At 35.8% G+C, this 24,307-nt stretch overlaps 1 protein-coding gene across 10 annotated transcripts in view; it reads right to left on the bottom strand.

Annotated features, from left to right (window-relative positions):
• zc3h14 (zinc finger CCCH-type containing 14) overlaps positions 1-24,307 on the bottom strand; it is an 80,608-nt gene that overhangs the window by 8,201 nt on the left and 48,100 nt on the right. For 5 of the 10 annotated variants that reach the window (XM_073932861.1, XM_073932863.1, XM_073932862.1 and 2 more), the window contains 11 exons: positions 21,773-21,815; positions 20,100-20,214; positions 17,030-17,070; positions 16,786-16,945; positions 12,281-12,587; positions 8,780-8,940; positions 8,588-8,688; positions 6,027-6,155; positions 5,529-5,603; positions 1,734-1,893; positions 1,024-1,247 (listed from right to left, as the gene is read on the bottom strand). In XM_073932861.1, coding sequence (XP_073788962.1) covers positions 1,024-1,247; positions 1,734-1,893; positions 5,529-5,603; positions 6,027-6,155; positions 8,588-8,688; positions 8,780-8,940; positions 12,281-12,587; positions 16,786-16,945; positions 17,030-17,070; positions 20,100-20,191 — 1,450 coding nt within the window. In that variant the 5' untranslated portion in view covers positions 20,192-20,214; positions 21,773-21,815. 10 annotated transcript variants of the gene reach the window in all.

The raw sequence follows: 24,307 nt of genomic DNA, 5'->3' as shown, positions 1-24,307 counted from the left end.
CAATAGAAAGCAGAGTAATTAATTGATCCAGTAGATTGAACATGCTTGAGAAACAATGAACATAGTCAGAAATTCATGTCAATATATGGTATGTATAAAATATTGTGTCATTGCTTTGAAATGTTTTGTCTTTGATGCCATTATTAATTTTCCATTGAGTTACTCCCCTATTTATGAGGGGTTGCCACAGCGGAATGAACTGCCAACTATTTCAGCTTGTATTTTACACAGCGGATGCCCGTCCAGCCACACACCCAGTATTAGGAAACACCCACATTCACACACTCATACACTGGGCCAATATTGTTTACCCAATTTAAATATAGCGCAGGTCTTTGAACTGTGGGGAAAACCGGAGAAAACCCATTTCAATTCCAGGAGAACATGCAATCTCCACACAGAAATGCCAACTTGCTCAGCCGGGACTTAAACCAGCAATCTTTTTGCTGTGAGGCCACAGTGCTAACCACTGAGCTACCATGCCACCAGTTTTGATACATATTGAATTCCTAACATGTTACATTTTTTAATAAAGCTAAAAGGTTTGGCTCAGATTTAAATAATTAAAAGAGGGTTACGTGTAGTGCATTTATGTGCTGACATTTAAGTTGTGTTGTGTTGTGATACTTTTTCAGTATCGAATAATCAAACGAATTACTGTTTTCCCCCCTTCACAACAACATTGCCATTACTGGCAATAAAATGTGCGTTACTAATTGAACTGAACACTGAATCGGTTTTCATGCGAGCAGCGTCTCTCTCAGCCAGATTAACTAATTACTCTTTTAAAGGAATGGGCCCAACACTGATGTTAGGTAAATAGATTTAACAAATAAGTAATTTTCAAAAGCGGTAATTAAAAATGTAATTTAAATACAAATTTAATGATGTCATTAGTAATTAATAACTTTTCTGAAGTAACTTAACACTGTACATAATACACTCTTCCTATAAATTTTCCACAAAAAGTAAGTGATATACACTTTGATTAAGGTACAACAAATATGAGCCCTAAAATCTTACCGCAAGCATTTCTTAAGTCAGCGCCAAGTCTGAGGTGGACAGCAGGTTTGGATGTGGTGGTGGTGGTGTTGTTGTTGTTATTGTTTTCTGGGAGGTCAGCGGTGGTGTTGAGCTCGTCCTCAGTCTCCATCTCCTGATCTGTGCGGTTTGCTAATGGACTGGGAACTCCATCTAATGTCACGATGAACTTTGGGCTTGATCCTCCGACTGCCTCTGCTCTCTCTCTGCAGTGGGAGAAAATGAGATACGAGTGTGTACAATGGCTTTTTTCTAAAGGATATTACCATTTTATTCATCAATGAACCATGGAAAAATTATACTAGCAGCACGACATTCAACCTTCATTACAATATACACATTAAATAACATTTTATTTTAACGTTGGGAGATGCTAATGGTCTAACCTGATTCAATGATTTATGCTAAGCTAAGCTAAAAGTGTTTTCGCTAGACCCGGAGATCGGCTGAAAGGATAAAAAATATGATATGGTATATTAACTATATTACTATATATAGTTATAATATGTAGAGAACTATATTCTATTTTTCTAAAAAGGCGTTTCTGTAAACTAAAGTTTTGACATTGTATAAAGCACTTTAGAAATAAAAGTCAATTGACTTATACATAATACACTGTATTTCATACAATTTTTGTGCTGAGCAAAGATCTGTATAATACACTGTTTTTGGTTGTAATATGTCAGTCTTACCTGGCCTGCACCATTCGAGACGTTGTGGGTGCGTTCTCGTTTTGATTGACAGCACTGAGCCTGCTCCTGATTGGTGGAGGCTGTTCAACTTCTGGCTGCCTCATGATGAATGAACGTGTGTCCAGAGCCTTGAGTCTCGCCGCCTCTAAAACCTGCAGCTCTGAATCAAACCCACCACAAACTTGAGTATGCACAATTAAACATACGAAAACTTTTTTTGCACAAACATGCAATTTTTCAAGGTTACCTAAAAAACGAAAATAAAAGAAACAGCATTTCTTTTATGAAATTCATATACCTTTTATGCCCCTTTATGCAAGATGTAAAATAATTCTCTGATCACATCTAGAGTGTGTATGTGAAGTTTCAGCTCAAAATACCACACAAATAATGCTTTATAACTCTCTGAAACTGACCCTTTTAGGCTTTGATCCAATCTCTGACATTTTGATGATTGTTGCTTTAAATTCAAATTAGATGTGCTCTTTTTAAAAGAGGGCAGAGTTACACTTGCTTGTGTGTCAGCATAGTGGCAGATTTAAAACAGGGCTAACTTTATCTCTGTGCAAAACTGAAAATCCCAAAATAAATGTCTCAGAAGAAGACGGTCTATGAAGAGACTCCAGGGTTCATTCGTGCATCATAAAACAACATATTTATAATCCTCTTAGAAAATATTTTCAGTGCATCATAAATCCTCTTAGTCACAGACATTATCTTCAGCAGGTGAAAACTCTAAGGGTGGACAGCTGCTTCTCACTCAGAGCTGTTTATGCTAACGAGGGGAAATTGTCACTAATAGGCAGGGCTTTCCTGCTCTGATGACACATATAAAAAAGGTTAAAATGTCAATCAAAGTGTTTCTGCAGACTGTTTTAATAAAGTGTGATTTAAAAAAAACATAATTAATGTTTACCATTAGAAGCTGGTTATATTCACAGATTGTTGCCACATAACTGTGTTTAAACTCATATAAAAGATAGTTTTGCATAATAGGTCCCCTTTAATGTCGCTTTTGACTTATGCAATGGTTGCATGATGAATAAAATACATATTACAATTGCACAAATAGCATAAAATGAAAAACAAAGAATCTTTGGCCACTCATGTTTAACAGGATTTCAAATAAACAGAATCAATCAAATCCATAAAAAAGCTAATCTTGAAATTCATTTACAGTGCATCTAAAAAAAAAAACTATACTAGTGTTAGGTCAGGCCCTGTGTGGGACATGTTCATTGTGGTTCCTTTTTGTAGTCTGCAGAGCCTGTATGATTGCTGATTTGTAGGTGGGTTATCTCACCTGAGACCCATTATGTGGTGCCAAATAAGAGTTCAACGTTTGACATGAGAAAAGATCTCGGTTAGCTGGACCTCCCTGCCAGACGTTTTTTGATTTGTTTTTGTTTGTTTTGGATCTAGAGCTCAGTTCACTGACATGCACATGCTTTTCACTACTGACTTCCATTTACACTGACTTTGATTGCTTTAAATACCTTTGTTGATTATGCTTTTTGTTGATAAATCTTTCTTTTTTTTAATTTACCTGTTCTGTATTGTCTCACTAATGTTTCAATTCTGAGCTGTTTGTAACAACTAGAGACAATACTAATCTTATTTTATTTGTATTGCATCTTTTATTTAATGCCATGTCAGCTTCATTGGCAATCTTCTTGACAAAAAATATTATATAAAACTATTTAAAATAATACAAATAAACACTATAAAACCTTTGAAACACAAGTTGTATGGCATAAGACTTTCTACAGTAATACAGGATAAAAAATTCTGAAACTTTTTCTGGCAAAAGTTTACTAATTGTTTTAGTTAAGTTCTCCTATTTTATTTATATAAAGCGCAAAAAAGTGCTAAGTGCATGCAACAAAAGCAAAAGCTATTCAATAATGCAGGACTTTCCTCAGTGTTTAATTTAAATATATCCTAGGAGGTTAGTTTCACCTAAAATAAGCAATCGACTGATTTCAGGCAGCCGCCATTTTTAAAAGCGAAGTCGAGGCTGCGGTGGGAAGAAACCTTCAAGTACCGTTGGGAGTTGCATAGGAACGTTGTGTATTTGGCTGTATATCTTATCAGTAAAGAGAAAGTGGCACAAAATTTTTAATTTCACCGCCTTTCAAGAGACCCAAAGGTCCGTTCTGAATGAATGGTGGAAATAAAAAGGGATTTCAGAGCTCATTTTCAGCTAAGTTAAGGGAAATGGCACTAGTTAACTAACGTTTTCTTTCCCAGACACACATTTTAGATGCCATTTATCAAACTCGAGTTAATGAACTGATTCTTTCACTATATTAGACTCGTCATGATACTGAATTAAAAGAAAAAAACATCAATTTCCCACAAACATTTTAGGCACTGTTGATGGCTTTCTTAAAACAGCGCTGATTTGCCATTGTGTTCACGAGCTCAACAGAAATGCTTCTGATGAACTTCTCGGCCAATCACTTCACCCACCGCTGTTTACCGAGCACAAACACAGATGAGCGATCTGCTTTATGACCCAACTGACCTTTACGGCTCCTTCGCGCTCCAGTCTCCGTGTATCTGCGTTTGCACTGGGTGAAGAGCAATAAACTGAGTGCAAACACAGATACATGGAGACTGGAGTGCGAAGCAGCCGTGAAGATCAGCCGAGTCATCGACGCTCAGTGGCGCTTCAATGTAAGCCGGTTTTAAAACTTCAGTACCAGGACAACACTATTACAGACAACACGAGGGTGTGCTACAGAAGACTGCACTGTTTTATCGCTCACCAGGTTACATAGGCTGAAGCAGAACAGCGTCCCCACAGTGTTTAACTGGTGCCATGAGCTGAAGCCTAGCAGGACACTTGAGCAAATTACTCTTAAAGAGATTGTGATGTTGTTTGATGCCTAATTTGCTTTTAATTGTTTAATTTAAACTTACTGAATGATATTACAGTGATGTTTACACCACTTCTGCATTTTGAAATCTCTGCAAAAGCAGGAGGTTTGTAGTGCACAGCATGTTACTGCAATGTTTACAGTGTTGGTCCTATACTTCCTGGTTTCTTCCCACCGCAGCCTCGCTTTGGATCTTTAAAATGGCAACCGCGTGACGAAAACGTATGTGAACAAAAGTTTGCACTAAATACGTCTGAACGACTAGATCTACTTTTGCAGCTGTAATGCAGAAATGGATCATACCCTGTAGCTCAAATGGCAGAACATGATAATGTAAAGGTTGTGGGTTTAATTCCCAAGTAAAGCAAGAATTTATAGCACTTTAATGCAATATATATCACTTTTAAGGCATGGGACGATAACCGTTTTCAAGGTATACAGCGGTTTGGAAAAGTCAAGGTTTTAAAACAGCCAAAATGTTCTGCTGTACCGTTCCTATGGTATGTGCAATATGTTTTATTTACAATCTTTTGTTGTTGTTTTTAGGACAACAGTATTACCAGCAGAAAAGACATCCAAAGATGCCGTTTTAAAATTGTAAAGAAATCTGTGTTTTTGAAACAAATGAAGACAGCAGAAGTCAATGATCCATTTGAATTATTTAGCCTGAAATGTATTTGCTCCAAAATATTTTAAATGTTTCTCATAATAAAACATATTTTGTTCAACGGGGAAAAACGGTTTTGTTTAAAAAAGAATATATTTTAGACCAGTAATCACAATACCGTGATATCATGAAACCGTGATTTTTTTTTTCAAGGTAATCATACTATCAGAATCTTATACCAGCCAATGCCTTGTCACTTTGAATAGAAATGTATGTCAAAAGCAAAACAATGTCAGTATATCTCACCATATTCATGTGGTTCTCGACTGTCCTCCTCTGGAACCTCCAACTGCAGACGTGAAGCTAAACCTCTGGATTGTGCTGTAAAGCAAACAAAATCAAATTTAGTTTATAATAATTATTTAATTAATAAAAATGTGAAATTTTGTATCTTACATATGTCACATTTATTATACCTAGATCGATATTAAAAATGAAGTACATCGCACTTTCTACCACAGCATATTCAGCTATCTCCCTCTATTTCTGCCTTCAAGTCTGCTTGAAAAAGACATTTTTAATAATCTTGTTAAATTTCTAAATGTGATAGTTTTGATTGCTCATTCTACCTTTTTAGTTCTTATTCTCTACCTTTTTTCGCTCTATCATGTACAGCAATTTGGTCAACTCTGGTTGTATTTAAATGAGGTTTATAGATAAACATAGTATTGAGAAAGGATGTATTAAATCGATCAGGCTTTAATTTTAATGAGAGCATTATTTCTTAAAGCAGAAGATGCTCACTGTTGTGCAGCGTGTCCTGTGGTGTGAGCGCGTGCAGGTGCTCCTGGACCAATCGGATTGCAGCGTTACTCATCTCGTCAGATGCGGAGCGTGTTCGTGGTGCTACAGGAACTGTCTGACGCTGGGGAACTGAGGAAAACAGACAAGAATTATTATTGTTATCTACTATGTGACCCACACGAGTTTTAGGTCACAAGAAGCTTAAATTGATCACTCAACTGTGTGTATTCCTAAGTGCATGTATATATTTTCATTACTTTATAATGGTATTAATATTGCCTCTTTAAGAAGAATACAAAGGTGCAGTTTTTAAACACTGGTGGCAGTTGAAACAAAGTGTTGCTATGACCACAGTGTGTCTTCAGTCAACAAAAAGCACAGCACAGCTGAAGACAAAAGCTGTCCCAAACTACATACTTATGCACTATTCTACTCCATTGTGTAGTTTAAATAGCGCAAGTAGTGTGTTCACACTGAAATTCTAAACATAAGTGCACTTTAATTACCCAGAAGATGCACTCATTCAACTGGTAAAATGAAGTGTGGAATGATGGACACTTCACACACTCAACGACAGCAGCTTGTAGAGAAAGGGGCAGAGATATCAGGCGCTCATGTTGGATATTTTTTTATTTACTATTATTTTATGTACTTATTTTGGATTGTACAAGCAAAATTCTCCTATGAGAGTGATTATAGCACCTCCTGATGGGGAATGCGGTTATACTCATACAGATCATCCGTAAAGTATTCATATGGCTTCTCTTTTTCCATATTTTTTGTTACAGCCTTATTCCAAAATGGATTAAATTCATTAATTTCCTCAAAATTCGACACACAATACCCCTATTTGAAAAAACACTGAAACTTAAAGGGTCACGAAACACCAAAACACATTTTTTGAGCTGTTGACAGTCGTATATGTGTCCCACACTGCTAAAAACACTATTAGGACACCTATATTTTACTAAAAAGTGTAAATTGGTTGTTTTTACGTTATTTCAAGCAAATTCGTACTTCCGGTTTGAAACGAATTTTTGAAGCTGCGTCACGGTCATGACATAATAGCGTTGTATTCTAACGTGCAGACTGGGCGTCTGTGCCAGAGTGAGTCTTATTACGTCTTACAGTGTGATGCATTAATGCATGAGTAAGGCTTGGTTCAAACCAATCAGCACGCTCTATTGTGCAACTTCATTAATATTCATCACTGTCAGAGTGTAGACAGCAGAGACGCCACGTTGTGTTGGCAAAACAAGCGTGAAGTGTTGCTTTTATTAGTTTGCTGCAGTTAAGTTTCGTTTTCATTTTCTCTCTGTGAGAGCTCAGCTGGATCACGTGTGGATTAACAGTGTACACGACGCTCGACAACAATAAATTACGTGTCTAAGGAGGATTATTGTTTACCTGAGAGCTGTTCTCATCTGCAAATGCTGAGATCCGGATTCGCTTGTAGTCTTCTCTTAATAAAGACGCGGCTCTAGTTGCTGGTGATTGTCCTGTCTCTACAGATTTGGTAAGTGAGCGACCAGTGCTCTTTGTTTATTCAGTTTGTTTGTATCTAACAAACTATTGCACAGAGTGTAAACACGTTAGCACCACAACCAAACTTTAACCTCGTGTAGGGTTTTTACCGCATTTAGTGACCGGAATAACACACGCGGCTTTCTGACACTACCTGTCGTGTGCATCTAAGTTTCTGGGAAATGCGGAGGTTTTTTTTCTCTCATTCGTCGTGCGGTATCAAACATTGCATGAAAAATACACGCTTAGAGCAGATCCTCAAATCAAATATCTCGTTTGTCGCGAGGGGCATGAATGAATTCCCTGAATGAAAGAGCCAAACTGCAGTTAAAGTCCACCATTTAATAATTTGGCAAATAATTCGACTACAGATGTCCATGTAGGTTAAACACCATCACTTTCTCATGTGTGTGTATTTTGACTGAAACTCGCGCATGCCCAAATAGACACTCCCACACCATCCCACTTTTCTTCCTCCGACACTCCCCCCTAAACAGAGCTGGACACGCCCACTTTTCTGACTTTTTCCAAAGTAGAGGTGTGAAAACACCCTGCTGAAACAAGAGGGTTTCATGGCCCTATAAATGAAAAAAATTGCGTAAGTGTTTAGTAGAATAAAGGGATAGTTCACCCAAAATGAAAATTGACAATTTAATCCTTCTTCACTGGTTTCAAACTTGTTTCGAGTTTCTTTCTACTGTTGAACACAAAGGAAGACATTTTTAAAATGTTTAAAAAAAAAGGTGTGTTAATGACTTCTGTAGTATTTTGATTCCTACTATAGATGTAAATGGCTGCATTTTCCCGCTACATCCTCCAGAATATCTTATTTGTGAAGAAATAAACCCATAAAAGTTTAGAATCACTTGAGTGCTAGTAAAATGACCAGGATATTTCAATTTTTGTGTGAACTATCCCTTTAATTAAAAAAGGGATAATATTAAATGACAACATCACCTTTGATACATTAGATCAACTTAGATTTGAGGTCGAATTGAGCAATGCAGGATAATAGTTTTTGAACAGTAATTATAAACCTGTGTATTGTGAAGTGGTCTTGTTGATGGATTCCTGAGCTTCTGAGATGGCTTTGAGGATCAGATTTTTGTTGGCTTGTTTTGCTGGTGGAAGAGTAGGCCTGCGAAAACACACAAAACACAAATTTGCCATTATTATGGGTGAACAATAAAGTATTTATAATCATCCCAAAAATGCAGAGTAGGACGTACTTGCGCTCAGGTTTTGATGGCAGCGACACTTTGCTGGCAAGACCATAGTCTTCATCTTCCTCCTCCTCTTCTAGATCTTCAATCTCCAGTCCACGTTCATGACCTCTGTGAACCCGAACCACAGAACTGGCCACCGGCGCCTTACGTTTACGGGACAAATCCTACCAAATAAATGACATTCACCCAGGTTATGAGAAATATCATTCATGCAATCAAGCTATGGAAGAATAAGGGTTTCTATCGAAGCATAACAGTAGCAAAACCTATTATGAAATAATGCAAATTGTAAATGTAATATGCAAACTGAATGTATTTCTTGATTTAAATTTGCATTCTCTATGACGTACCCTTTCGTTATGTTCATGACTGTTTTTGCCCCATTGACTTTGACTATAACAACATTTTTGATTGCAAACGTTAATAGCGGCATATAATCATACATTCTTGATTGTAGGTGGTTTTTCTTGTTAGGAAAAGGTATAATGTTCTAGTTGATCATCAATTGGCAGCATAAAGCCTTTAGATAGGCCTGTGTTTCTGGCTTTTATATAGACATTGTTCTTAGAACACAAAATTACCCATTATGCTTTGCATGTATGCGGAAGGAGAATGCTAAGAACTTCCGGTCGGCAGCTGATGCGTGTAAACAGTCACATTCTAACAGCTTTGAAACAATAGTTTTACTCTATTTTACTTGGTTTTAATGTCTTTAAACTAATACTGTTGTCGATCAGCGCCACATCCTGGATTGATTTTTTTTTTAAAAATGCGATCTAAGGATGGAAAACAACTGCTGAGGCATTTTCCCTTACCGTCAGACTGCACCTTTGTGTGGTTTTAATGGAGCCTCGCCATCGCTAAAGTCAACAGTTTCTGACTTTTTTCAAATATGTAACCAACCTAAACAAATGTAATTCACCAAAATGTTTGACACACACACACAAACACAGACACACACACACACCCTGTCCCATTGACACATCGATTGAAAGACTGGCACAAAGTGAAAAAGAGGCATTTTCAAGTGACAGAAAAACACATACCATGGTAAATACTACACACAATCTAACTAAATAAAAACGGCTCCCGATTAGAACCAACAGAGTATCAAAAACTGACTTTTATTGGTCATTTTTGGAAATTGCATGACTTATAAGCTTACATACCTGTTAAGTTTCATGCCAGTAATCTGATTTGCTCTGTAATGCAGTGAAGTATTGTGTGTTTGTGTGTGTGTATATGTGAATTGAAGAGCCGCTGAGGTAACAGCTGACAGCTCGGGAACACGAACACACACACACACACACACACACACTGACGGCAGACACGTGAACTAGGAGAACGTTTTTTTCTCGCGCTTGAACCACATCTGACAGATTAACAGCTTTAACACACACCTTTCAAAGTTGTGTGTCACAAAAACACCCCGTAATCCACTCAAAACGTTTCTGAAACCCATTTTCAGAGCACAATTTACCCGTTGTGAACGCTGTAAACGCAAGTTCTAAGCAATCTACAGGAAGACGCTGGTGGCTATGGCGCCTTTCATGCAGCAGCCAAGAAAAAGGTCTATAGGAGTTCTATGGAGAGAGAGATAGTTTTAATTTTATTGCCATTTCAGCTTCTATGGCTATCTCATGGCAAAAAAAACAGATCAAGGTTACCACATTTTATAAATACCACTTTTCTATATTCTTAAAAAAGTCCTAAAAATTAAGTCATTAACAGAAAAAAATAATACACAAGGTAAAATACATAAATAATAATAATAATAATGATAATATATATATTAAAAATCTAAAACAGTTTAAGGTTTCCCTTTGATAAAAATTCAACAATTTTAGAAGGATTTACATTTTTAAAAAATTCACTTAGAGTCTCTCCAGTTAAAAATTGTTCTCTAGGAACATTAAAAATGGGGCATTCCACAAGAAAGTTTCAAAAATGGGGCATTCCTTTGAGTAAATGATGAGTTCTATGGAGTAAAACAGCACATTATAATGTGTGTGCATAAATACACTTACTATGTGTACTATGTTCAGATAGCAAAGCTGCTTATTTACATTTTCTCAGACATATCAAGTAGAGCTGTAAACCTATACTAGTTACACGGATCGGTTCTCATACGATTATCATGCCATCGATTCGGTTCAATCCGAAATATCGGTGCATCATGGTGCATTGACGGTGCTTTTCATAGACAGTTTTATAGTTCCTTCACAGCAGCAATTTTTTTATTAAAATGTATGAATATATTAATATTTATATACTATTTGTAATACAATTTTGTCATTTAATACAAACAGTCAGATACATAAACTGTACCTTTAAACAACACAAGCATTAAGCAAATAATATAAACAAATATAAATATCCAGCTCACTTTATGGTCCTTGTCTAGTTCTCTTACACCCCTTTGATTGGTTACACCCTCAACAAAAACGGTTGCAATTGGCTCTTGCGCGCTGCGCTCTTTACTGATGAGTGATACTGATAAGCGGCAGCGGCGATCACAGCTTATCCATGATAGACACGGTGGAGAAAACTCTGCAGACACGCGCTCGTGTCTGTATCTAAAAGTAATGCTGTAAAACAGCCGAGAGAAGAAGAAAAGTTATGCCAGCAGGTCAAATGGGCCACTGTTTGTGTGTGTGTGTGTGTGTGTGTGTGTGTGTGTGTGTGTGTGAGAGAGAGAGAGAGAGAGAGAGAGAGAGAGAAATGGAGTACTTTCTCTCAATTGCAGTGAAATAGGGGCTTCTACTTTAAATTTCAGCGAAAGACTGATCCAGCAAACACACACAGTGAAATTGTGCACAGTTTATGAGTTAAGTCGTTGGAGCGTTGTAAATACTCGCACTCCCCTCCCTTGCGACAGAGCGCATATGAGATAAATGACGTCAGTACATAATAACCGGTTCTGATTATTAGTGAACCGATACCGAATTGCCCGCGTCTGCATCGCGGTGCACCAAAGAAACCATTAATTTTGACACCCCTAATATCAAGATAAGTGGGCAAAGGTCTCTCTCACACACTAAACTCCCTATACAGGGCAGAAACTAAACTTTTTTGCACTGCAATTGATGATCAATAGTTAAAATTACAAAATGTCCCTCTTCCCAATAGGGAAAACCAGCAACTATCAAGAATGCATGATTATTATATACTCTCATGGCTTTGCAACCAAAAAATGTTATTATAATGAAAGCCAAAAACAGCAACCAACATAACGAAAGGGTAGTAATTTGAGTGTATTGTTGAATCTTTTAAAGTTTTAAAATCATTTTCCCAAAATGTGTGTCGAAAATCATTCCATTTGCTGAAACACAGAGAAAGATGTGGCCAAATTAAGACTCAAAATCCCCCCAGAGTGGATGAAAACATCCCTAACAGCACACAAGGGTTAAGCACTTTTCAAAGCTTTCATGAAACCATATGAGCCCTTTAAAATGTGCAGAAAAATAAATGGATGAAAATAAAAGCTTGTGAATCTGGACTGACCCTGCTGCTCTCTGCTGAGCTCCTGTAGCCTCGCTCTGACCTGTCTTGACCTCTGGAGATGTCAGAGGATCTGTACGTGTCTGCTGTCCGTCTCGAGGACTCCACTGCAGGTCTCTGCCTCTCTGCTGTTGAACGGCTGTATAAAGCCTGACTGTGACCCGAAGTCAAGCTATGCTCCACGGGGTCATAGGAAATGAGGTCATCATCTAGATCTGGCTTGATGTCAATCACAGCTTCAGCTGATGCCTCCATCAGCGGTTTGACGGCGGATGTTAATCTGGAGGGTCTTTCAGAAGAGCCTCTCTTACTAGAGAACACAAAAACAGGAGAGTTTGTGATTATTAGTATTTTTTTATTTATTCCTCCATTATTCCTTTGGTGTTTGTTCTTAAAGGAATACTCCAATTTTCCTCCAAACATGCTCATTTTACATTTGACATAGCATAAATTTTTGAATCCTTTATGAATTAATGAATTTCCTTCTGTAGTTACATCTTGTACTGAGACTAGGGTTGTAACGGTATGAATTTTTTACGGTATGATAATCGTCTAAAACAATACCACGGTTTGACGGTTTCGCGGTATACAGTATTAAATAGTAATTCTCATAGCAAAGACCCTGAAAAGAATAAGAACACGTTTTCTGACTGAACAAAGGTTTTATTTCAACTAACTTTTGAAAGAACCATTTTAATAGAACTATAGAAGTCTTTTATAAAAATAAACTGAAAAATCTCCCATTTTAATAAATTAAATTAGAAGGAATAAACAAGCAGGGTCTTTTAAGATTAGACAAAAATAAACTTAAACTGTCCTTCCTTATAAACAGGATAAATGGGAGACCAAAAGTGCAATACCAAGTTTATGGCTGTAAACATGTATTTAAAGCGTTGTTTTTTTCAGTCTAGGTTGTGATGAAGAAATGTAAGCATGTTGAGATTTTCAGGACTTAATCTTGACCGCTGAGGTGAGAGAATGTGTCCACTTGTACAATGAACAAATAAAAAAATAAGAAATAATGTGTCAAAGTCCAAATAAACATGGTACAAATCCTCAGTAAAAAAATAGATATAAATATTTACTATACTATAAATAGTTACATAACGAAACTAGATTCAATATGGAACATCCTTAGGTTTTATGTGCCAGCATGGATATGGTTGTCTGTGGATATGGATTCGGATGTGGTTGTCTGCAATGCAGACAAACAGCTGCACCTTCATTTGCGTCTTTTGAAAACAGCAAGAGCAGCAGTTCGTCTTTGCTGTGTCACTGTTTTGTCATGTTTCTGTGCTGCTGTGCATGCAAAAGTACTTAGTATGAGAATTATTTCATGCAAAACTTTTTTTTTTTGCGTTTTATTTAGCCGCGCAGAAATGTATGCCTATCTCTCATTCAGTGTTGTTCAAAAAGCTCAGTGTTGGTCCACAAACAAAAGTGAAACCTATGCTTATTGGTTGTGATATAGCGAGTTTGAACCAATCTGGGCATGGAGGAGGGACAATGCATCAATGTATCGTGTCTGGTTTGTCCGGAGACACAGTGACGAGCGTTTCTTTGTCAAATCAGCGTTGTCAAATTTTGATGACGTAACCGCACTGATTCCGGAGCCTCTGAAAGTCCGCGAATGTTATACAGCACTGGAAAGCTGAGATTCTCTTCTTTATGCCAATCTTTGAATTGTATGAATCGGATCAGCGGATCAAAAGTTATTAAACATTTAAGAGCAATACTTATTTTTAGCCGCGGGCAGCTGTCTCGGTCTTTAAGGGTTAAAACCGTTGATATGCAATTGTTCATGGTATGATAATCATGCACGTTCAAATCGTGGTAAACCGTCATACCGGTATATTGTTACAACACTAACTGAGACAGATGGAAAATAAACAGTTGCTATTTTTCTAGACTATGATTATTAGTCATTTATATAATCGTTGTTAACGATTATCATTAAATTGATTGATCATTAGTTAATGATTTGATTATTATTTGTCATTTTTATTGTGTTATTATATTTTATTATTATTTTCCTATAATTATTGCTTTATAATTATTATTATTATTATTCTATATTGTTATTATCTTATGACTGTGTGGCTTCAAGCGACACTTGCTATCATGAGTGAGAGAATGTCTCCATTTCAAGGTCTGTATTGTTTTTGGACAATGTTGTGAAGCAGTAATTTTCCATTGCTGTTGCTTGTGCAATCTGACATGATGACAATGACACAAATCATAAAAATAAAGCTTCTTTATTTTGGTCTCTTGTCAAGACGAGATCCAAAATGGTAGGGATTAAGCCAGTTTAATGCACAAACTTTTTCTCTCTCTCATATTTCACTTGTCAGTCTGTTCCATTGCTCACCCTTTTTTGCAGTTTGAACCGTGTCAAACGCACAAAACAGCCAATTTGCACCACAGAATGTCTAGTTATTTCTTTGCATTGACTTCACGTGTAAATCTCTTACGCTTAATCCGGTCTGCTTACTGCACAGGCTGCAAAACAACTTTCGCCACCCTCATGTAATGATTGTGAGGGTGCAGGAGAGATGTCATTTTTTGAGAGACACTCAAATACATCACGTGTGCTGTGTATGCAGCCTCATAAGTCATGTAAAACATTTGGTCCCACTTTATATTAAGTGGCCTTAACTAATATGTACTTACACAGGAAATAATAGTTTGTTACAATGTACTTATCGTGTAAATACATGTATTTACTGTGTACTAATGCTTGATTAAATACATGTATGTAATTACATCTGTAATTAACTTTTGTAATTACATTTGTAAATACACTGTTGATCTTCCCTTATCCCTTAACCCACCCTTAAACCTACCCATACCACCAAACCTGTCCATAACCCAACCCCTATCCTAACTCAAAAGCACCACAAGTGTTCTCAAATACATTATAAACACAGTAAGTACATTGTATTTATTTTTTGATGTAACTACATAGTAGTTAAGGACACTTAATATAAAGTGGGACCAAACATTTAATTGCAAACTGAAATAAATATATGAAATAAATATATTTTGATCATATGGTTTGGAATTTTATTTTATTTTATAAGATTATTTACATTTTAACAAATTATTTTTGCATTTTAACAAAGAAATTTTGCAGGATTGTGAACATTTGTGACTTTTTGTTGATTTTGTGTTGGATTCAGCAATCGTGAAAAACTATGGGCTCTGAATAGCACTTGTTGGATTTATCCTGGTCAGATGAAGTATGAGGATTGAATCATACTCTAAGTTTATTCAATAAACTCAGCTCTTTCTTTATCATCATCACTTCATCTCCTGCTTCAGCTCTTCTCTTGTTTTCTCAGTCAACTCCTATATTGAGAGGAGATTGTTAATTCAGTTGAACTGGTTAACAGGTTTGAGTATTGGGCTGCTATGCTGGCTTTTGTCTGGATACCCAAAAAAACAGACATTTTCTGACAGGATCTGGCATCCGGGGTAGATCTTATTTATCTGGCATGGAGAGTGTGATCTAACATCCTCATTTTTAAGTCACTTTGGATAAAAGCATCAGCTTAATAAATGTAAAAAGTAAAAGTAAGTTTATTCACTTTTCAACAGCATAAACGCTTTAAAAATAAAAATAAATAAATATAAAGACTAAACTACAGAAAGTGTAACTGTTTGTAACCACTTGAGGAAGAGTAAAGGCTGCATTATTAAATTTACTTTCTCTATTTCTATTATATTCTATGTTGTTGGTACATGTATTTGGGATGTCATGCTTTTTGTGCAGCACTTTGGTCAGCGGTTTAGACACGGTTTAAAATGTGCTTTAGAAATAAAACAAAACACAACTGAAAAAAAGGCCTTGGCTGTTATCTGAAAGATTGCGCAAACACTGGGCTAAGACAAAACATACTATCTCCAAAGACAGCTGCAAAGGCATCAGGCGTCTGTGTATGCATCCAAATGCAGCATTCTTTAAAAGGCTTTGACTGCGTGTATGCTAGAGTACACTTCTAAAAATGAAGTTTATTTTGGGCTTTAAAGGTCCTGTAAAGTGCTTTTTTTAAATGTGCATTTTTGCAATGCGTGACGTAATATGAACTGAAACACGAAGACCGAGCAGGACACAGGAGACTCTCACCCTTGTTAAAAATAGTCAATAGAGTTTCATTTCTATGGCGGCTCTGACAGTGAGAGTGGTTGAGCTCAAGTGCATATAGAAAAAGAGTTTTGAAGGACTGGAACCAGTCAGATACTAGTAAGCACATGACTAGTAAGCACAAGTGATGTCAAAAAAAAATCATGGATGCAAACTGCAAGCTTTGGCTGTTTTTATCATCTTAATGTGAATTTTGTCTGTTTTGGAGCACTTCTTTAAATAAAATGAAAACTCTATGATGTTGAAAAAAATCAGAATTTTTTATTGTTTTTTAAAGATTTTTATTTTTAATCCATCTGGGAAAGATGCCTCTAGAAGCAATGTTGCTGAAAAAGCCATTAATGTACTCTTAAATATTAAATACCTGGCCCGGTTTTCATGAGCAGAGCTGGAAACGCGTCCCTCCGCTTTATCAGAGCGTGAGCTGGAAACAGCAAGAGCGCGAGGCTCAGCTCCTCTCCTGCTGTTTTCTGCTGGGATGCTGGTCTCTGAGTGAACAACGGATGGACCGAGAGATGGGGGCTCTGCAGAAGAATACAAATGTTAAAGCAAAGCCATGTACCACAGGATTAAAAGACATGATTGCTTACAAAGTCTACAAAACATACCAACTGCAACAGATCTCAGCTTCTCCAGAACACCATGTAACCTAGAACAAACACAAAGCTCGTTTTAAACCTTCTCTATACTGGGATGATGATAAAAAAACAAACAAAGCACAACTTTATAAAGATGGACAATACAAATACACATTCTCTAGGTGCTACATTGAACAAAAAGTAAACACACATACACATATACATCCACATAAAGAGTTCAGATGCAAAATCCTCTAAATCCATCAGACCTCTTTTCTTGTAAATGAGCATTTTCTATTAGGCTCCTCTAATTAGGTTCACAAGTTTCATTTTATATGTAATGAAAAGGTTATTATCTAGTAAATAAAATAGCTTTTTTTTCTTCGATAATGTCACTTTAGACAATTCATTGGTTTTTAACAAGGGAGATTTTCTTTTGTGTCAAAACCAGCTAAATCCGTAATTGTACTTTTAATTATTATTTAATTATTCTTTACCTATTTATTTATTTATTTTTTACAATAATTTCTCTGTTACTTTCACTCTCAAGACTGTACATTCTCTGTAATATGTTAAAACATTTTGATGTTAATGTTTTGTGAATATGGGCATACAATACATTTTTTTTTTTTTAAAAAGTGGGTAAATCCACTGCTTTAAAAAAAAAAAAAACAGCTAAGTCCACGTCTGCTTTTTTTTTTGTTTTGCAAAAACCTCTAAATCCACATATTGAGATAAGACAGTGCATTTAGTTGGAAATCCCTAAAGATGCCATTAGAGATAATTTTAACAAACATAAAACACATTACACAAACCACCCAAAATTAAAAGTAGATAAATCTGTTCATTCTGCTGTGATAAACCAAGGAAAAAGCAGAAGGAAAATGAATGAATGATATCTGTCAAGTAACTGCTTTAATTGCATTAAAACTGACATTAATTAAATCCTAATAATCTGTTGTCAGTTCTGATGTTTGGGATTTAAATTTAATGCAAGTAGAGCGATGTAAACATGGCAAACATTGTAAGCTAAGCTTGGTAGATTGAAATATTGTAGTGTAAAAACATTGTGAAACATCAATATCTGGGCATTTTCCATTAATATAAAAGGCTTATCAGACTTATATGTATTATGAAGTAATACAAATACTGTATAGTTTACATTTATCTTTTAAAAAATAGCAAATAAAACACAAGGTAGGCCTACTGGACAAAAAAGGGATGCCTCTCAGACAATTTTATAAGCTGTCATTCATTCATTCTGACCATACTCAAGGTCTTGGTCTCTTGTTTATCCTCACAGCATCCACATGGGATAAAAGAACGGCATCTTAACTCTGTCTTTCGTAAAATTGTTGCTGTTTAATGTATAGTAAATCCAGGACTAAATTTATCTCTGAACACGCCAGATCCAGAACCTCTGAAATCTGATCCAGCACCTCAATTTACCGAACCCCCTCTCCAACCGCTCTCCTCCCCCATTCGCTGTTCACTATCACTTTCTTCCTTGACTCACCAACCCTCTTCACTTTCATCTGCGACAACCCCTCGCTCTTCACTTTCGTCCACAACACCTCTCCATAATCGGGTAGCATGCCAGATCCGTTACCCCGATCTGTTCCCGGACCTCACAATTCACAAATTAGGCACCGAGTAAATCGGACAGGTTCATCAAGTTCATCAAAGTCAGTCTTTTAAAATCGATAGCGGAACAAATTATCTTCTCATAAAAGCCGGCCTATCAGCCTGAAAACATATGATTCGATTCACACCTTCTGATGAGTTCACGGGATATAGCGGCTTTTGCTGTCAAAGGCAGGTGGCGCTTAGTGGTTTTTACATTTACATTTAATCATTTAGCAGACGCTTTCATCCAAAGTGACTTACAAATGAGGACAAGGAAACAATTTAAACAACTATAAGAGCAACAATGAATAAGTGCTGTAGGCAAGTTTCAGGTATGTACAGAAAGTGTAAGAAGCAAAAACATTAGTAATTTTATATATATATATATTTTTTTTTTTTTTTTGTAGTTAGTGGAGGAGTCACAGAGGGAATTGCAGATTAGGAAGTGAAGTGGAGACTAAATAGTTGAGTTTTTAGTCGTTTCTTGAAGACAGCGAGTGACTGTCGTTCTGATGCAGTTAGGGAGTTCATTCCACCAACTGGGCAGATTGAGCGCGAGCGTTCGGGAAAGTTTTTTCTTCCCTCTTTGGGATGGAACCACGAGGCGAAGTTCATTCACAGAACGCAAGTTTCTGGAGGGCACATGAATCTGCAGAAGTGAGAGCAGATAAGAAGGAGCGCAGCCAGAAATCTCTTTGTAAGCAAACATCACAGCTTTGAATTTGATGCGAGCAGCAACTGGCAGCCAGTGCTAACAGATGAGTAGCGGTTTTTGCCAACAAACTGATATTTCTGAATGCCCTGACACTGGAATTTGGATGATTAAAAGCAAATCTATTTGTTGATGGTGTACTATGTGCCTAAAGCATTCACTCAATGTCATTATCTCATTTTTGCCAGAAGTGCATCTGAACTTCGTGTGTGTGTGTGTATATATATATATATATATATATATATATATATATATATATATATATATATAGATAGATGGATAGATAGATAGTATAGTACTTTTAGCATGATTTATTGGTTTGTTTTCTTTATTTTTGAGAGAAAAACATTGATCTAGCATGCATTAAATTGATTAAAAAGTAAAAAAAAATGTTTAAACTGTTATTTTAAATTTTGTATTCATTTAATAAAAAAATAAAAAACATAAAACCGCACAATCATTTTCAACACTGCTAAAATATTTTATTCATCATCTGCATATTTGAACGATTGCATGTGACCCTGAAGGAAGTGAGTAGTTATGCTGAAAATTCCACTTTGCATCATAGGAATAAATTGTATTTTTTAATATATATAAACAAAAAACCTATTAACTAACATTGTAATAATATTTTCAAATTTAACCCTTTTTATTGTATTTCTGATCATGAAAATGTTGCCTCGGTGAGCATGAGAGACTTCTTTCATAAAACATTTAGAAATTTTCACATCTCACCCTAGAAACAGGGAGACTTTCACCTACCATACGGTGAATTTGATTGTATTGTTGCCTAGAAACAAGGACAGGTCGTCTGCCATCTGCTGTGGGTTCTTCTTATTGGCCACCATGACCATGATGTAATCTGGGAGCTCCTCGTCTGACAGAGACACACAATAACATGTTTAATCTGATCTGAAAACTATCAGAGAACCACAACATAAAAGCCGAAACACTTTAACTAAAGCAGAATTTAAATGACTCATTCACTTAAAAATAAATCATCTTCCACTTGTTCCAAACCTGTTTGAGTTTCTTTCTTCTTCTGAACACAGAACACGATATTTTGAAGAATGTTGTGGTAATGTGAATGTAATGTATTTTTAATTTAAGACCATGTCAGCTACCAATGCAATTTTCATGGCAAGAATGTTTCAATAATAAATATACAATTAAAAACAACAAACAAATGTACGAAGACCAAGAAGGGACGTGATGGTGGGGAAAAAAGTGGGCGGAAAAAAAACTGCTAGATATTTTTATTCTATACGCTCCTGTTTTTGCAGAGATTCTCCCATATTTTATTATTCTATCCTGCTTTTATCCTATCATTAAGTATTTTCCCATATTTCTTGTTAATTGTTAATCTTGAAAGCACACTGAAATTAATATAAAAATGTCTGCATTCACTTTCATTCCATTAAAGCTGTGTTGATCATCCCCAGGCCCACACAGAAACTGTGTGTGCAGAAATCCGCAGATTTTTAACCCATCATTTAGTCTATGCATTTACTTGTGTAGATGCATGTAAATTTAGATTTATTTTGTTTTTAAAATAATTTCACTAATATTATTGTGATATAATAATAGTAATATTAATAATCATCGCCCGTCATATGTGCTGACTGATGGACACGCTCAGTATGATAAACTGATCTCAGATCAGCTTCTGTACACAAGGGAAGTCAACAGCTACTAACATTTTTAAACAGATAAAAAAAAACAAACAAAAAAAAAACATATAGACATTTTAGAATACTTGACGGTAAGTGAACATTTTTTGAACTTTGGGCGAAGCATCCCCTTATGGATTGGAAGATAAATTCCAAAATCCAAATACAGCAGAATTATTCAATTATTTTTACGCAAACAGCTGTGGCAGGCACATATAATGCTGGGAGCTATTTGTTGCAGCTGCCCCTGTCACGCAAAGATTTTACCCTTACTGTGTTTTACTTTACTCTGCACTGTTAGTTTGGTTGTTAATATTTTGTTTACAGTGTTCATACACATTTTTACTACTAAAATTCCCTGACTTTTGAAAGACTTTCAAATAAATTTTTATGACTTAATGTTTCATGCAATGTCTGTGGTAAAAGAAAAACAATGCATGTTCAAATTTATTACAGCATATCTTAAAACACGCAACAATCTATGTAGTTCAAATCTATATCTATGTGAAATTGATTTAGATAATGCTTACACCGCACTAATAATGTAAGAGTATGTGATTGGGCAGAAACAGAAAAGAAATAAATAACCTATATTCAAGTATATACATTTATTCACACTGATGTGACTTTACTTCGATTGTGCAATATTTCACTGCACACAGCAGTGATACTCTCCAAATAAAAGTTTGTCATTAATTTCATACACATTTTATTCTTTTGGCACAAAACTAGATCGTGTTTATATGTACTTTTGTGAGATCTTACCCACATAAGCGCCAAACTCCTGCAGCTTTCCCTTGATAGCCGTCTGAAAACAAGAAATGACAAATAATGGAATTAATAAAATTGAGGTAAAGTTAGTTTTATAGTCACACATTCAGACTTTCTCCTTAATATTATCACTTCAGAAAAGTATTATCTGCAAATACTAATTAGTGAACTCAGATAAGCAGCCAATGACTATCCAAGTACAACGTTGTTTACGGTTAATAAAATAGTGCTAATGTTGATCTGGTCACTCTTACATGTGATTGCAGACCGAATATTCAAAGTAACATGGTAAACAATATAGGGAGCGAGTCACAAGTTGTCACTAAACGAATGTACGAAATTACGAATATATAACAAACTTTACCTCAATATAAATAAACAACTTTAACTACATTTAGACACTGACGTTTAGCGACCACCTTTGACCTTTTCAAAACAATACTGTAGTGAAAACATGGTACAACAAACAACAACCAGGCAATTTGCAATATATTAGTACTTGACGTTATTTACACAACGTCCTTCACATAATAACGTACTAAGTTAATGTTACTTCGTGCAAAACATTACCATCACAACAAACACCAATAAAAGCCAAAGCATATTTATTCTTATAAATAGATAAAGCACGTCTAATAAAAGAGAGATATAAAACCTAGAAGAACGGGAAATGCGCACTTACAACAAACAACATGTATCGAAACATAAGCTAAGCTAGCATGCTAAAAAGCGGTGAGTGCTAAGTATTTGAAACGGTTTACCCTTATTTTCTTGCTAATCTCCGTTCCGATCTCCATGTTTATTTGGTTTTTGCTTCCCTCTCGAACTTAAAAGACTATTTAAATTAGGAGAACATTAGGAAAAGAAGAAAGAGGAAGGATTTTGTTGTGGCTAGGCCTCGCGTGAAGCTTATCTATTCTTACTGCGCATGCGCGGCTCATTCAGTACTATGTTTAGAGTGTTTTTGCAAAACAGATCACTCGTTTGTAGATATCATGATGGACTGTTGTTGTAATCAAATTTACGAGTGCCAAAAGTCTACTACTGATATAAATGTATTGGGTTAAATAATAACAACAATAATGGTCCGTGTACATTTTGTTCATTTGTTTTCCATTTTCAAACGGAATAAAGGAAATGGAGAAAACGGCCGTTTTTCCGTTTTTCTTTTGCTCACGAGAAAACGAAAAAACGAGATTTTGGCTGGATTTTCGTTTTTTGGTTTAGGGTAGGAAAACGGATAAACGACTTTAAAATTCATTTTACACATGTAGGCGGTGCTGAAACGCCCACTTTCCTCTAATTGGTCAACCAAATCTGCGCTCGTGACGTCACCCTCAAAATAAAAGCCTTACACGCAGGCTTTTAATTATTATTATTTAATTATATATATTAACTAAGTTTACATATTCTATCATTTGAACCACACACATTTAGCAGGCTTACATTCATTGCGTATGTATAAATTAAATAAAAACGTAAAGCAGTATTCTTAGACATTTGTCATTAAAATAAGGTCATAGTTCACTGCCAAGCTTCTTGCTGCTGTGCACCTGATGCAGAGCAAAGAAAGCCATTTCCGAGCAGCACCTGGTTTGCATGATTGTTTCAGAGCAAGGGCTTTATAATAATAATAATAATAATAATAATAATAATTATTATTATTATTATTATTATTATCAGTTACTAGTGTTTTTATTGTTTGGTGTGTTTTTTTTTCTTTTTAATAGTTGTAACCAGAACCAGAATAAGAACACTTTGGGCCCTGCTATAAAAACAAAGGGTACCATTTGTTTTCATTTATTTCTTCCTATTTTAATTATATATTGTAATTATTTATTTGATAATTAATACTATTTTATTACCACGCCAAAGTAGGCCTGTCTTATTATTTTTTTTATTAAATTTGCTGTTATTGTAGGCTAGATGGCAGGCTTTAAATATTTTAAATAACATTTACTCATAACCTTACTAATTCGAGAGCCGAACCTAAAAAAGTTTACGTGCAATAAGCCTGTACGATAAAGGGAGCCGCAATGCATATTTCTAGCGCATTCTTTCACTCAACAATTATTGCTGGAATAATGACATAAATTTCAAATTAACTAATTAAACACATTATAGTTGATAAAAAAAATTGTGTCTAGTTCCGACAAACAGATGAGCTCGCTACATGTGCGTTGCGCTAATAATTTGACATTTGCTCTTCTTGAGAAAGTGCTACAGCAGGCCCTGCTATTTCACATATAAGGTTAGTGATACGTATTTTAAATTAGTATTGCACATTATTCATTCATTTTCTTGTCGGCTTAGTCCCTTTATTAATCCGGGGTCGCCACAGCGGAATGAACCGCCAACTTATTTAGCAAGTTTTTATGCAGCGGATGCCCTTCCAGCCACAACCCATCTCTGGGAAACATCCACACATACACACACACTTATACAGTACGGACAATTTAGCCTACCCAATTCACCTGTACCGCATGTCTTTGGACTGTGGGGAAAACCGGAGCACCCGGAGGAAACCCA

This window comes from Danio rerio, chromosome 20 (assembly GCF_049306965.1).
Source record: "Danio rerio strain Tuebingen ecotype United States chromosome 20, GRCz12tu, whole genome shotgun sequence".
In the NCBI taxonomy this organism is placed as follows: domain Eukaryota; kingdom Metazoa; phylum Chordata; class Actinopteri; order Cypriniformes; family Danionidae; genus Danio; species Danio rerio.
This window is presented reverse-complemented; position numbering and strand designations above follow the sequence as displayed.